This window comes from Pezoporus wallicus, unplaced genomic scaffold (assembly GCF_028554395.1).
Source record: "Pezoporus wallicus isolate ANWC-B61680 ecotype Strahan unplaced genomic scaffold, APGP_CSIRO_Pwel_v1 contig_5261, whole genome shotgun sequence".
Classification (NCBI taxonomy): Eukaryota; Metazoa; Chordata; class Aves; order Psittaciformes; family Psittacidae; genus Pezoporus; species Pezoporus wallicus.
The window spans coordinates 993,887-1,008,822 of record NW_026642423.1 but is presented as its reverse complement, the minus strand read 5'-3'; the positions used below and the strand labels follow the sequence as shown (position 1 = coordinate 1,008,822).

The following is a 14,936-nucleotide window of genomic DNA, read 5'->3' as shown; positions in this document are numbered from 1 at the left end:
CAGGGGATAGGTGAACAGCATGAGGACAAGCACTGGGTGGGCAGGCCTCGAGCTGCATCCCTACAGATGCTTTGCAGTGGGAAGTGGCAGTGGGACCAGGTGGGGCTGGGACCTTGGCTCTCCAGGAGCCTGGGAAGGGACCTAATGTGTGCTGTGGGGCTCTATGGCTTGGTGAGTTTGTGATGCAAGGCATTGAGAGCTGTGGGGCACCAAGAGCTATGGGGGGCATGGCAGGCAGGAAAGGCCTTGATGTGGCTGTGGGGCTGGGTCTGCCCCTCCAGCTTTTTTACAGCATCACCCAGAGAACAGGTACAGGCTCGTGGAGCTGGGGATGTTTGGCTGGGAAAGGCATGCTTGGGTTCTGCCAGTGCCCCAGGAACACTGAGAGGTCTTAATGGTCCTGACCAGCACCACCGGGAACCCACACCCTGGGAGGCCCATTGCAGTTCAGTCCTGGGCACTCAGTCCTGCCCTGAGCTGTGCTATGGGACATCACCGCAGCACGGGGGGAGGTCTCATGTGTGTCATGCAAGATAGGCAGGGACAATGGCCAACCTTTCTCAGGTCATGCTTGCATCCCCACCAGCCAAAAGCAGTGATGAGCAGTCCAACCCTGCCATCCCATGTGGGCTGGGTGCAAGGTCTGGCCTAGGGCACTGGGTGCCTGTGGCTGGAGGCTGTGTGGTTTGCAAAGGGTCATGCCATGGCATGGGCAGTGCTGGGCCAGGGGCATTGTGTGAAGAACTGTTCCGATATTAGCTCCCATTCATGTGCCCATGGGCCAGTAGTACTGGGGCCCACACCCATGTCTTGGCAAAGGGACCTTTCTGCGTCACCAGTGGCTGAAGGATGTGAGGTGCTGAGCAGAGGCTGGAAGAGTGCTGGTGAGCCTGGATCATGGCTGGGCAGTGCCATGGCACACTGTGGCTATGTGCAGGGTTGTGGCAGCAGTGCCAGTAGAGCTGCCTGGCTTAGGGGGACTTTGGGGACAGTGTGTGGAGGACAGTTGTGTGTAGTGCTGGCGTGGTGTGTTGTGTTAGCCTTGTCTCCATTGTATGCGTGTGGGACCCCCGGAGGTGGCTGTGCCCTGCGGTGCTGAGTACGGCAGAGAAGAGCATCCCCCACTCCGGGTGGTGTGGCAGGACCGACCGATGCCAGGATACAGTGGTACAGCTGCATTGCTGGGCAGGGGGCTCGGACCCCTGGGTGCCGTGCAGCCAAAGCCAGCTGGGGGCAGGACGTGTGCCCACCCCAGCCGTGTCCCCCCACAGCGGCTGCCCTCGCCCCCCGGCACCGGTGCCCTGCCCGTCCCCCGCCGCTGTCACTGCCTGCCAGGGCTGGCGGGGAGGCGGAGGCGGAGGCAGGCGGGGGAAGGATGGAGGGAGGAGCACTCCAGTGATGCTTCATGCTCACAGCTCCAGCCCTCCCAAGAGCCCAACCTGGCGAGCCCCTTTCTCTCCCTCCGCCGTCCCCGGCTGCTAGCGGTGGAGGATGCTCGGAGCATCGCTTGCCCCCGCGGCGTGCTGACAGCGGGGACCCTGCCGGGAGAGGGCTGGCTTCCTGCCGGGCCTGAGCCGGTGTGACCGGGCCACCGGGGCTCTGCAGAAGCATGAAGAAAATCTGGGTGAAGAAGCGTTTCCAGGTAAGAGCTCTGGGCTGCCGGGAGGAAGGGGGAGTGCTGGGAGCGGGAGCGCATCGGGATGGGGATGGGGATGGGGGTGTCTCTCCAGCCCTGCCGCTGCCGCCCGAGGCTCCCCAGGGCTTTGCCCATCAAAGGCATCATCCCCGCTTGCAGAGCTGCCTGCCTGTCCTCGCCAGTTCAGTCAAGAGGGGCAGAGAGCAGGTGCTCAGCACCGCCTGAACCAGCACCGGGCTGGGACCCCCTTCGGGGGCTCCCCCGCATGCCACCCTCTCCCCTCTCTGCTCTCTGGAGCCAGGGCAGCAAATGGAGGCCTCTTCATGGCTCCCTCCAGCCATGGATCCCGGCTGCCGGTGGTCACGGATCTGGAGACGAGGCTTTGCATGCGTCATCCCCTCCGCGTCAGGAGTATGCCTGGCACAGGCGAGGCTCCTCCGCGGCCCCGCTGCATGCTCCCTGCCGAGCAAGGCACAAGGACGTCACTTGGGCTCGGGGGGGGGGGGGGGGGAGGATGGGAGGCATCCTTCCAGGAAACACCCCCGGGGCCCACAAGCTCGTCCCACTGCTCCCCACAGCATGGGCACATAGCATCCCCACTGTCACCCTGACTGGTGGCCCAGCAGGGACCTGGGAGGGGCTGTCACCTGCAGCCCCTTCCCATGGTTTGGGATGTGCCAGGGGGCACAGGTCCACAGGGATGCTGGGGGTTCCCTATGGAGCAGGGTGCATTGCACTGCCTGGCTGCCCCATCAGGCCTTGGAGGCAGCAAACCTGCATGGTGGGGAGGGTCCTGCATTGCTGGCTCTGCACAGGGGGTATCAGGGCACCCACAGTGACTGTTCCTCCATACCAGACGACCCACCAGTTGCCCCCCCCCCCCCCCCCCCCCCATCACTCTGTCTCTGCTTCCTGTCTTGCTTGCCTTACACGAATGGCACCAGTGCTGGGCTCCACACGCTAGGCAGCGGCAGGCTGCCCCATGATCCCAGGAGCCCCTTTTCCCCTGACTCCCCTTGGCTCCATGGCCATGGTGAAGAATGCCCCATGCCAGGGTCAGGTCAGGACCCCCAGCCCAGGCAGGATGAATCTGTGTGTGGCGCAGAGGAAGGAGGCAGAAGCTGGTCTCACCTGCCTGCGCTGTGGGCAGAGGTGAAGCTGGGTGCTGATGTCCCCATCCCATATTTTCTCCCCACCCCAGGCTGGGTGGGCACAGAGTGGGGTCCTGGGGCTCCCTCATCCCATTTCCCAGAGTGCAAATGAAATCCCAGACAGGGATTCACACCTCCCATTCTTTTGCTGACCCCTTTGCCCAGACCCCAGCCCTGAGCTGCTCCTGCCCCATTTTGACCTCCTGGCTCACGGGTGACCCTGCATCACACAGCACTTGCTCCCTGACAAGCTGTGGGTTGGTGCTGTGACCTAAGCGGGTGCAGGCTGTGGGGTGCCCTGATCCCACAGGAAAGTGTTACAGAGTGTGGGGATTGGGGCTCAGCCACCCCACAGCTCTGGACAGTGGAGCTCAGCCAAGGCCCAGTGGGTGCACTCACCATATTGGATGGAGAGCTGATGGCGCCAGTCCCTGGGGAAGCCACGAGAGCACCCGATAATGGCATTCAATTGCATTTTCATTTTTTAATGGGGGAATTATCCGCCGATGGTGCAGTTAATCACTCATCTAGCTTTCCCTGGCCTGGAAGATGGGCTGCGAGCCAGAAGCAGCACAGTCAGCAGAGGAGGGGAGGTGAAGCCTCGTTCAGCCTGCTGAATACAAATGTCTCGTGCAGCCACTGCCCTCTGGCCAGCACTGCATGCAGGTGGGGGGCTGGTGGGAGCTCCCAAATGCTGCCCATGATCAGGGGCTGCCACTGCAGTGGCAAGAGCTTTTGGACATGCAAAATGAGCCTGCTGCCCTTCCAAGGGCAACTGACGGCTGGCTATGCTTGGCAGGCCGTTCCTTGGTGCTGTCTGTCTGTGACCCTACTTGGTTGCTGGGGGGAGGCAGGAGGGGTGGAAGAGCAAAGGGATTCAAGAAAGTTGGATGTCCAGGCCTGGGCTGCATGCTGGGGAGACAGGGCATGGGGTGTCAGTGTCCTGGGGAGACCCTGTCACCCAGACTGTCTGGGAAGGATGCTCAGTCCTGGCAGCACAACCCTGCCTGTCTGCACGCTGCATCCCCACTGCTGCCTGCCTTGGAGATCACACCATCCCTCTGCTTTCGTCGGTGCACACCGGGCCTGGCAGCCAGGTTGCCTTCAGCGGGTCCCTCCCTTGGCAAGTGGGTGCTGGGCCCTGGACTGCATCGCAGAGGGCAGCCAAGCTGGCAGGGAGCTCAGTGTGCCTCTGCCCCGGGCTCTGCTCAGGTCCTGTCTGCCCAGACGTCGCGGGCAAGAGTGGCCCCACGCTGCCAGCCCCGCACAGGTGGGCCAGTCCCATGCACTTGTGCCAGGCATCCTCTCTTGCAGCTGGCACGGCCTCTGCCGGGGATGGGGATGCTGTCCCCATGCTGGGCAGATGCCCAAGGCAGTGTCTGGGCCAGTGCCTGGAAGACACTTTGCTGGCCCTGTCCCCACACTGGCGCGGGAGGTGACTTCGAAGGGGCTGCAGAGCATTTGGGCACCCACCCAAGCAAAGACCTTGCTGCAGGCGGTGCGGGGGTAGCTGAGCTGCCCAGGGCTGCTGCTTCCTGGGCACTGGCTGCCAGCACAGGGCTGGAGTGCACACTGTCACTCTCCAGCATGGACAGTGGTGCAGGGCCAGGGTGCACAGCACCGTTACCGAGGGGAGTGTGTGTGTGTGCATAGGTGTGTGTGTGCATGGCTGCACGTGTCCACCTACACCCATCCATGTCTCCATGCATGGGGGTGTGTGCCTGTAGGTACCTGTGGGTGTGCAGCCGGGGGATGTGTGTGTGCGTGTGAGCGGTACCACGTGTGCTCTGCTTGTGTGTGAGCGACAGTGGGTGTAAGCGGTGCTGCATGTGCGGTGATGGGGTGTGTGTGTGCGTGTGTGAGCAGTGCCTGGTGCTGTGCCCTGGGTAACCCTCTCTTCTCTTTTTGTTTGCAGAAGACCGGCCACACGCGGCGCTTTGGGCGCTTCACGCATGGTGCGTTGAGTTACCCCCTGCCACCCGGGAAGGGGTCCAGCCCCACTGCTGTGATGCGGGGGGACAGCAAGCAGAGGCTGGGCAGGGCTGGGCTGCATTTTGCCAGCCCCAAAATGGGGTCTTGGTCAGCTAGGGGCTCTGGGTGTGCCTCACGAGGCTGGGCTGTTCCTGGTTCTGCAGCTCTGGTTGCTCAGGGGCTGCCAGGCTGTCATAGCTGGGCTGGGGATGATGCTGTCTGTGGCAGCGCACAGTACAGCCTGCAGTGTGCTGGGATGCAGAGGGGTGCCTTGGGGTGGGGGTCACCAGTGTGCCCCCTCATCCGCAATAGCAGTGCAGGGAGGAGGAGTGTTGATGGAGCAGGGAACACGTCCCTCACTACAGGGTCTATCGCAGCACCTTGCGAGGGCTCCAGCAGTGGCAGGGGGGGAAGTCTGGCCCTCCCTGCCTGCACAGCGTTGACTTTCCTGGGACAGGACATTAGGGTGGCTGCATCCTGCCTGTGGGAAAGATCTCACGGATGCCTTGCCCTGAGCATCCCTGCTTTATTAGCCAGGGCCATGCTGTGAGACAGGGCCATATCACGCAACATTTGCCACCGATGGAGTAGAGGATGCATGTTTAAGTGCCAGAGGGCACATGTCTGTGCACCCCAGCATCCCCAGGAGCACCCAGCTGGGGCATAGGCTGGGTGGTCCAGCCCCAGGCTGCGGTGCTCTGTGGAGCATGTGGATGTGTGGGTGCTGCAGTGGCTACAGTCCAGCCCATAGAGCAGCTTCGGGGACAGGAGGTGGCTGCCCTGCCTGGCAGGATGTGGCCATGGCACCTGGAGGGGATGGCGCCAGACACTGCACAGGTGGGATGGTGTGTGTCAAGGGGGGTCAGTGTGCAGCACTGGAGCTGTGTGCAGTGAACATGGGTGCAGAATGGAGGCGTGGTGGGGAAGTTGGGGGTGCCAGACCTGTTTCCGCACCCTCTGGGCACCAGGCCCCTGCCACGGGGCCAGCCAGGGCGTAGGGTGCTAATGGCCAGTCCTGGCCCCATCCTGGACCAGAAGCCCAGCACAGGGTGCCATGCTTTCTGAGCTGGCATCATCCACCCAGGAGCTGCCCTGGCAGGTCCCTGCCCCATGGAAGCATGGGGAGATACTGGGGACAGGGTCCCTCCCTGCTGCCCTCGCGTCTCCGCAGGCCGGGCCGATAACCTGGTGTTGATGTCTCTCTCTCTCTTGCTGCCCCTATGGAAGCGAAGTTTTCCGCTCCTGCAGGAAACAAAGCTACGGTAGGAAGACCCCTGCCCAATGCCAGCCTCATCTGCAGAGCAGGCCCCATGTCCCAGCCTGCCTCCCTGCCCCATCACTGCCATCATCCCCTTGCCCTGCCTCTGCGTTCCCACACTGCTTCCACCAACAGCATTCCCATAGCCAGCATCATCTCCCTTCCTCCCATCACCTAACGCTGCTCCTGCCTGCTTTGCGTGCCCTTGCCCTGCTGGACTTTCCCACCCTGGGTCCTGCCTTTCCCTGCTGGCAGCTCATCCCTGCAGGTCACAGTTGTGCCGGATGCCCCAGCACTACCTCCTCCGGGAGTTGCCTGGGCAGTGCTCTGCTGCCGCTGGAGCCGGTGGGTCTGCAAGGGTCAGCACCAGCCTGGCCTTCTGTCCCTGTGTCCCCTCACCCCCTAATGCCCCTTCCTCCCCCGTTTCCCCCAGACTCGGAGACAGGCGAGGATGAGCCCAGTGACCCCCAGGTGACGCAGCGCAGTGAGCTCCAGGATGAGACGGCCTTCAGCACCCCCACGGGTGAGCAGGGCGCACTCTTCTGGTACTGAGCCCTGGCACCAGCTGTGGTGCATAGCCCCCGACCAGGACTCTGCTGTCTCAGCTCTGTGGGTCTCCAGGGACGGGGGGAGCTGTGACCAACCCATGCAAAGGGGAGAAAGCCTGGGGCAGCAGGGTGCTGCTTGGGACACCCTAGGATGCTCTGTGGTGGCTCAGTCCTCCCTGAGCAGGGTGCTGGGCTCATCCCCATGGGCACTCAGTGTTAGCCCAGCTCTCTCCTTCCAGGTGGGTCTGACACCCTTGTGGACGCCTCCATGAACACAACTCCGACCTCTGTGCTGGCCCTGTCACAGGCAGAGGAGCGCTCAAGCTGGTCGGGCAGCCAGCAGACGGTGCTAGAGAAGGAGACGGAAGCCAGCCTCTCTGCACGGGGACCCTATCTCCGCCCCGCTGCCTGGCCACAGCCGCAGGGAACCCCAAGGCAAGCAAACGCGCCGGCCCCATGCAGCGCCGAGGTCCGGCACCTGGGCGTGGAGCCGCTGGTGCGGGCATCACGGGCTAATCTTTTGGGCACGAGCTGGGGGTCGGAGGATAGCCTTTCGGTGGCCAGCGACCCCTACGGCAGCGCCTTCAGCCTGTACCGAGGACGGGCGCTCTCGCTCCACGTGTAAGTAGCGCGGGGAAGCGTGTGAGGGAACATCACGCTGGGGCCATCTCCGTCCAGCCTCCTCAGCCATCTCCTCCCCTCTGCCTGGGCTTTCTTTGCCTTCACCATGCCTGAATGAGGAATGGGGGCTCTGAGCAGTAGGCAGCCTGCGCCTGGTGAGGACGTGGGACCAACCAGGGAGGGAGGGTAACAGCATGGGGTTTGCATGGGGGGCAGATGATGTGGAGTGGCATCTCTTTCTGCTGTGGCCAGGTTGGAGCTGGGGATAACCCCTGGGCTGCTGTGTGAGCTGCAGCATCCCACACACAGGCTCTGGAGTTGGTGTCCCCCTATCCTGCCCAGCCCTGGGCCCTCTGTGCAGTGAAGGGCGAGGGGACCTAGGGACGCATGGCAGCCTGGGACACCCACTGGTGCCTGACACCCACAGTCCCTACTGCCCAGGGGTGGCAGCAGGGGCCAGTGACTTGCTGCTTCCCCATGACCTGCTGATGTGCTCAGAGCCCTTGTCCCTCCTCCCACCTTCAGTCCCCATTCCTGCAGGCCCTCCTTCGACCTCCATCCTGTCCCTTTTTTTTTGTTTGAGGCTGCTTGTTCCACCAGAACGTCATCTCCACCTTATGATTTCTGCACTGTGATTGCCAAGCCTACCTGGGGGCAGCGGGTGGGGGGATGCAACTGCAGCAGCATGTGCACAGAGAGGGTTTCTAGCCTTGGGGACCCTCTCCATGTTGCAGAAGAGCTGGCCTGTGCCACACTGTCTCAGCACTCCAGGACACCCCAGCAAACTAGGGCACCCCGTACCCCTGGGTCCTGTCAGCGTGACAGCCCTGGGGAGAGGACTTGCTGGGTATCCCAGCATCACCTGCCTGTCCTGCATGGGTACCCCTGGGTAAGGGGGTGTCACAGCAGCCCAAGACCATCACCCAACCCAGCCAACTGGTGGTCTTGGAGTGGTCAGGTGTCCTCGCTGGGGCTACTCAAGGCTTCCTGGTCCTGGGGCTGCCTTGCCATGCCCCACTGGGCACCATGCTGCAGGCTGGGAGCTGGGCTGCAGCCAAGTGGTGAGGGTGGGCTCTGAACCGCACTCCTCTGTGTCTCCCTTTGCAGCAGCATCCCCCAGGGAGGCTATCGAAGAGATGATCCCCACAGCGGCTCTGTCTCTCCAAAGCCCGGTGCCGAGGCCCCAAGGTCCCCCGCTGCCCTGCCGCTGACTGCCAAGCCACCCATCATCCGCTCGCCGTCTCCCCACGGTGGTCTGTGCCTGCCATCACCCACTGGCGCCACGTCCCAGCCTGCTGCTCGTGGCCCTGGCGTCCCTTCCTCCACACCCGTCACCCCCCGCAAGAAGTCCTTGGTGCCGGCTGACTACCAGGACACTGTCCCTGAGGAGTATGAAGAGAAGATCAAGAAGCCCAAGTCCTCGGGGTACTCACAGGGCAGCACGCAAGAGTCCCGTCCCCAGACACCCATGAGCGACACCTCTGGACGCATCTCCATCCGGGCATCCCCCAAGCTGGTGCGTGCCGGCTCCAAGATTTTCGAGAGGCTGCAGTACTTTGAGGAGCGGCAGAGGAGCCTGGAGCGGTCGGACAGCCCCTGCCCCATGCCCTTGCGCAAGACACGTTCCTTCGACCAGCCAGGCACCAGCTTGCGCCGTCCCAGCACGCTCGGTGGCTCGCGGGAGGATGTGCAGGAAGGCAGCCACTGGGAGCCAGGCAGCACGGCAGCATGTCGGCGTTTGGCCTTCCGGCAGAAAGCCGCATCCTTTGACGAGCGCGGCAAGTTCGCCAGCCGTGTCTACGCCATTGAGCACAAGTTTGCGGAGGAGTTGACCCGCATCAAGCGGACGGTCTCCAAGCAGCAGCTGCGGCGCTCCCAGGAACTGTGCAAAGCCGGGCTGCCCCCAGCACCCTCACCCCCAGCGGCCAGCGAGCCTGCTGCCCCCCGCGTGCCCCGCACCCCCTCCTCACAGGGCGGCGGTGGGCGCAAGGCACTGCCAACAAAGACCTCGCCATCAGAGAGCACACATGTCATCCAACACCTGGCACTTTCCAGTGTGGCACTGGTGGGACCTGATGGGGAGCCAGACCCGGGAGGGCAGCGTGGGAGGAAAGCCCCAGCACGGGGTGGTCCAGTGACCGGTCAGCCTGCTGAGGTGGAGGATGCAGGCACCAGAAAGGGTCTGCAGCAAGAAGGCACTGGGGAAGTGAAGAAGAAGGAGCAGTGGCTGTTAGCACAAGCCACCCCACGGGGACGGGCGCCCCTGTCACAGGCGGGTCCCGCTGAAGGCAGCCCGTGTCTGGACGGGAGCCCTGCCAGTGGAGCCCGTGCCCATGGGGCAGTGAGTGAAGCCCTGGCTGCCCGGCTGGCTGTGCCCCACGGACTGTACCGGCGGCCAGAGGCACCCATGGAGGTGCGGTTCCTGCCCTGGGCGAAGCCGGGAATGGAACAGGAGGCTCACCTGGAGAGGAGCTGGACAGGGCAGCACAGCACGGGCAGGGAGGTGGAGAGAAGGCAGATGAAAGTGTCAGAGAAGAAAGAGAGTGGCCGGATGGCTCAAGAAGGCAGGAGCACACGGAGCAAGGGGAAGGGGCGCCGAGCCAGGCCCACCTCTCCAGAGCTAGGTAGGGGCATGCCTTTAAGCCCTCCTTTGGGCACAGAGCTGGCCTGACCAGCCCCAGAGCAGGGTGGAGGGCCCTCAGACTACCCCGGGGAGGTGTGGGGAGCACAGGCTGTGCCAGAGAGCACAGCAGTGGGGCAGGAGGGCATGGCTCTGGAGGTTGGGGATGTTGGCATCAAACAGCACCATAAAACAGACCACCCTGGGTACCTTTTTTGGTACCCAGTTTGCTGGGCCTTGAGGTCATGATGCTTGCTGAAGTCTCTGTCCCTCCTGTCATGGCATAGGAAGCATGCAGGGTGCTGACCTCTGGCACCCAGCCCTGGGCTCGTCTGGCCATCCCAGGGCACAGGGCACCCATTGTAGCTTGTCCTGGCTGGACTGTGCTTGGTACTTCAGGCAGGCGTGCAGCCTAAGTGTCCCCAGGGGATGCTGCGGTGGTGTGGCTGAGGGAGAGGAGCTCTGCCTATCCCAGCACGCAGGGGTGAGACCAGACTGCATGCGGGCTGGGAGCTCATTCCAGACTCTGCTCTGGCTGGAGCAGTGCCAGGCCCACGTGCATGAGGCTCCTGGCACAGTCCCAGGACCTTTGCCCATGTGCTGGGGCCATGGAAAGGGAGGGAGCTGGGAGGCTGGTGCTGATATGGTGGAGCAGCACAGCCAGCACCCTGAGGAGGGTTAGGGGGAGCTTGGAGTGGGGGCTGTGGTGGGCTGTACAACCCTCCTCCTTCCACACCCTATTGTCCCCTCATCCCTTATGCTACGTGAGCATGTAAAGCAGGCTGTACGCTCCCTGCCCTGTGGTTCCCTGCTGTGTCCTGCTGCAGGTATTGTACCATGATGGCCTCTGATGTGGCACTTTCCTCCATTGCATGGCCAGGGACTTGCTAATGCCACAGTGAAGGTGTGAGGCACATGGTGGCAGCAATGGGCAGAGGGGCTGTGAGGACCCTGCTCTGCCTGCATGCCGCTCATGGCAACACAGGACCACTCACTCCATCCTGCTGACAGCCGTGGGGCCTGTTTCTCCCTGTGCAGAGTCCTCTGATGACTCCTATGTTTCTGCGGGTGAAGACCCCCTGGAAGCCCCCATCTTTGAGATCCCCATCCAGGACATGGCGGTGACTGTGGGGGCAGAGGTGCTACTCAAGTGCATTGTTACTGCCAATCCCCAGCCAGAAGGTGAGTGACTGCAGCGCTGGGGATGTTGGAGGTGTGAGTGTGGTGGAGGGGCTCTCTGCATGTCCACATCCCACTCTCTGATCCATCCCCTGGGGCCACATGAGCTGCACGAGGTACGACATGCAGTCCTGAGCTGGATGTTACAGGGCTGTGATGCGCTCGGCCCGGGAGCACCATTTTTGCCCTGTCTACCCCTAAGCAGGAGTGAAGTGCTTGGGCACTGCCTGCCAGGGCAGGGTGCAGGCCGGGTGCCTGTGGTTCTCCTGTGCTGTGCTGGGTCATTGGGAGAGCAGGAGTAGGGCTGCTGAGGATCGCATGAGCAGGATGGGCGATGCTCTGAGCTGCTGTTGTGCCAGCTCAGGTGGTTTCCCTGAGGTAGTGCCCAAATGCCCTGCTCAGGGCTAATGGGCTTCGGGCATGGCGTAGCCTGGATGTAGGCTGAGCAGACAGAACCGGTACCATCCGACAGAGCCGGGCAGAAGCGAAGCGGCTTTGCTTCCCTCCTCCAGCCTCCACTGGAGGGCAGGAGGACGCCAGGAATCAGACGGGCCAGCCCCGCTTTCCGTCAGGGGCAGTGGGAACCCGGGGCTGCTTCCCAAGGCAAAGGGGTGCCCCGGTGCCCGCGAGTGACCCTCTCCTCTGCCGGCAGTGTCCTGGAGGAAGGACGGGGTCCCGCTGCGGAGCACCACGACGCGACCCATCAAGGCAGAGGGCGAGCGCCATACCCTGCTCGTCCGAAGCGCCCGGGTAGCCGACGCTGGCCTCTACACCGTCAGCGCGTCCAACGAGGTGGGAGCGACCTGCTGCAGTGCCATTCTCAGCGTGCGGCCAGGTGAGTGCCGGTACCAGGAGGGCGGCCGGTGGCGGGAGGGACGGTGGCAGGAGGGCCGGCAGCGCTGCAGGCTGCCTGCCAGCACGGCCGCTGCTGTCACTGGGAAGAAACCGGCTTCCTTACCCTACAAGGCTCTGTCTGAACCAAAGCAGCTGACGTGCTCCGGGCAAGCACAGAGAGATCCTGCCGGGGCGGAGGGAGAGTGGGTCAGGCTATAAGCATCCCCCTGAGTAGTTCGGGCTCCCACACATCTGTGCCATGCCCCACTAGCCATGGGGGTACCTCAGCCTGCTCTCCAGTCTGTGCACTGGGAATACCCCTGCCTCCAACCTGCTACCTTGGGGATACCACTGTCTCACAAGCTGTGAGCTGTGGGAATACCCTGCCTGCCCACCAAGCCGCTAGCCGGGGGGGTAGCCTGTCTGCCCTCTGCCGTGGGGGTACTCAGCCCGCCTCAGCCCCAAGGCGCTCCCATCCCCACAGTGTTCCTAGGGAGCGTGCAGAAGCTTAGAGCTGCCCTGGAAGGTGGAAGCACCCAAAATCCCACACACTCTGTGGTGCAGCGCGGCTGTACACCCAGGGGCAACAGCTGCCGTGCACGGCACAGCGCGGGGGGCCGGGCAGGGGCCCCCAGCCCCGCGGTGGGCCCTCCCCCGGGCCTCTGGCCCAGCCCCGAGGGCCGGGCGGCGCTGGGGCGGGCTCAGTGGGCCGGGAGGGCTGGAGGCGCGCCTGGCCCCGCAGCACCGGCCTCGGCCTCGGCGGCGGCGGCGGCGGCGGCAGCGGCAGCGGCGGCCCGGCTGTGCGGCCCGGCCCGGCTCGGGGCGGGGCCCTGCGGTGAGTGGGGTGGGTACGGGCTGGCGGGCGGGGGGAGCCGGGATGGTATCCACAGCTCTCTGGGCTGGGGCTGTCCTTGGGGGGCCCGGCAAGCCACAGCCCTCGCCCTGCACCGGGTAACTCGCCCGCCTGCCCCCGGGCAGGGCGGGGGGGTGAGTGCTCTCGGTAGCCGGGCAGGCGCGGGGCCGGCACCCCTAGCAAGGCAGCCGCGCTCTGCCAGCGCCCCGCGCCGCTCTCTGCTCCCCTCTTCGCACCCCCATCGAGGCCCCGGGTGGGCTCCCCACGCCGGCGGGCCTGGAGCTTGCGCCGCAGCATGCGGCCGGCGGGCTGCTGGGGCAGCGCAGCTGCCAATGTCACCTTCAGCCCTCGCCGGTCGGAGCCGGGGCAGCCATCCCGGGAATCCGGGCGGCTTAAGGATGGGAGCGCGGGCTGCTGCGTAAGAGCCACTTGAGCCCTGCTGTCGCCTTGCGGGATATCGCGTCCCCTTATCGTCCCGTGGAGTGCTGCTCATGCTCACACCCTCCCCCTGCGCGGCGCCTTCACCCCTTCGCTGCTGGCTGCTGCCGATGTGCCGTGGGATGGGGCTCCCCGGGCAGCCCTGGAGTGCAGGGTGGTGGGGAGGGGTGCCTTGACCTGCCTGCCCGGCTCTGGCTGCTGACAGCTCCTTATCCAGGCTCTCCTGTTCTAGCCCCCGCCGTGGAGCGGCATGGGAACTTGCCTTCGCCCCTCGGCCAGGCCAGCCCCATCACCTCTGATGAGGAGTACCTGAGCCCCCTGGAAGAGTTCCCTGAGTCCGGCACCCCTCAGCACCGACCAGCCATGAAGCTGCAGCCTAGAGCAGAGCATGGGGCTGCCCATGGCTCCCCACAGAGCACTTTCAAGGCTGCACCCACCTTTGAGGTGAGCTGACAACTGCCTGGGATATGGCAAGAGGGGAAGCAGTGCCCTGTGACCACAGCCTGTGGTCCACAGTGCCAGGGGCTGCTGGGTGAGGCCTTCCTACCCCCTGATGTGGAAGGCTCCTGGCACTTGGGCAGCCTCCAATCCTACTAGCTCCCCTAGTACTCCAGGGCTGCTGTTGTGACACGGGACCCATAGCTCTGGGTGCAGTAGTGGGAATGCATGGCCCTAGGTGTAGGTGGGTGCTCGCTGCTTTCTGACACCTGCTTCCCCAGGTGTCCCTGTCGGACCAGTCAGTGCTGGAGGGGCAGGATGTCAGCATGAGCGTCCGCGTCCGTGGGGAGCCCAAGCCCATCATTTACTGGTGAGTCCCGCTGCTCACTGGGTCACGGGCAGGGAAGGAGGGGATGGGCACGGTGATCTTCCCATTTGGGGATGACCAGCTCAGACCACTGATCCTGAGCAGCATATGGGGTGGGGGAGAGGGGTCTTCTGGGGACAGCCAGCCTGGGTGTGCAAGGCCAGATGTGACCGTGCCACTCTACCCGTGTCCCGAGCAGGCTGAGGAACCGGCAGCCAGTGAAGTACGGCCGTCGACACCATGCGGAGGAAGCGGAGGGGGTGCGGGGCCTCTTCACACTGCACATCCTGGCGGCAGAGCACAGTGACACCGGTTTCTACACCTGCAAGGCCGTCAATGAGTATGGCACCAAGCAGTGTGAGGCTAAGCTGGAAGTCAGAGGTAAAGCTCCCCAGGAGTGTCCCTCCAGCCCTGAGGGGCCAGCTGGATCCATTGCCCTGCATGAGCTGTGTGGGGAAGGGGCCACTGCAGACCCCTCCTTGGCAGTACTGGAAGAAGGGGATGAGCCAGCCTGCCCTTCCCTGCTTCAGCGCAGGCAGGTGCAAGAGGGGAGCAGTGAAGTGGAGCTGTGTGCCTGGGGGCTGCCTGCAGGGGCTGGCCCTGCAGCAGAAGGCAGATGTGCAACCCCATGGCCCTGGGTCCCACCACCCAGCTGTGCCAGAGCCTCTGCCAGCCTGACCCAGAGCCCACTGCTCCTTGCAGTCCGGCTTCATCCCACGGCCCCACATGTACCCACTGCTGGGGCTGGGTGCTGCTCCTGGCTGCACAGGGAGGGCTTTTGCCCTTGGTAGCCCTGCAGGGGACATGTCCCCCCACCCTGCTGTGCTGACAGCTCCCTCCCTGCCCCAGGCAGCTGCAAGCTGTGTGCCAGGCACAGGGCAGCTTGGAGACATCCCCCCTTGCCTGTTTCCAGCAATAGCCCCATATATGTGGGACTGTGCTGTCCAGCCCCTTTCCCTTGCCGTGTCCTCCCCAGCCTTGCTGTGGTCCTCTTAGGACCCCAATATATACGTGCAAATGGG

The 14,936-nt window shown here is 64.0% G+C and overlaps 1 protein-coding gene across 3 annotated transcripts in view; it reads left to right on the top strand.

The window, feature by feature from the left end:
- SPEG (striated muscle enriched protein kinase) overlaps window positions 1–14,936 on the top strand; it is a 38,756-nt gene that overhangs the window by 6,915 nt on the left and 16,905 nt on the right. Inside the window, exons 1-11 of one of the 3 annotated variants that reach the window (XM_057430113.1) lie at window positions 1,407–1,642; window positions 4,703–4,742; window positions 5,991–6,020; window positions 6,450–6,539; window positions 6,804–7,185; window positions 8,293–9,809; window positions 10,844–10,987; window positions 11,637–11,819; window positions 13,342–13,553; window positions 13,829–13,917; window positions 14,114–14,295. In XM_057430113.1, the coding sequence (XP_057286096.1) occupies window positions 1,610–1,642; window positions 4,703–4,742; window positions 5,991–6,020; window positions 6,450–6,539; window positions 6,804–7,185; window positions 8,293–9,809; window positions 10,844–10,987; window positions 11,637–11,819; window positions 13,342–13,553; window positions 13,829–13,917; window positions 14,114–14,295 (2,902 nt within the window). In that variant the 5' untranslated portion in view covers window positions 1,407–1,609. Of the gene's footprint in view, window positions 1–1,406; window positions 1,643–4,702; window positions 4,743–5,990; window positions 6,021–6,449; window positions 6,540–6,803; window positions 7,186–8,292; window positions 9,810–10,843; window positions 10,988–11,636; window positions 11,820–13,341; window positions 13,554–13,828; window positions 13,918–14,113; window positions 14,296–14,936 lie in introns of those variants that run through there. The other 2 variants (XM_057430111.1, XM_057430112.1) reach the window with 2 other exon arrangements.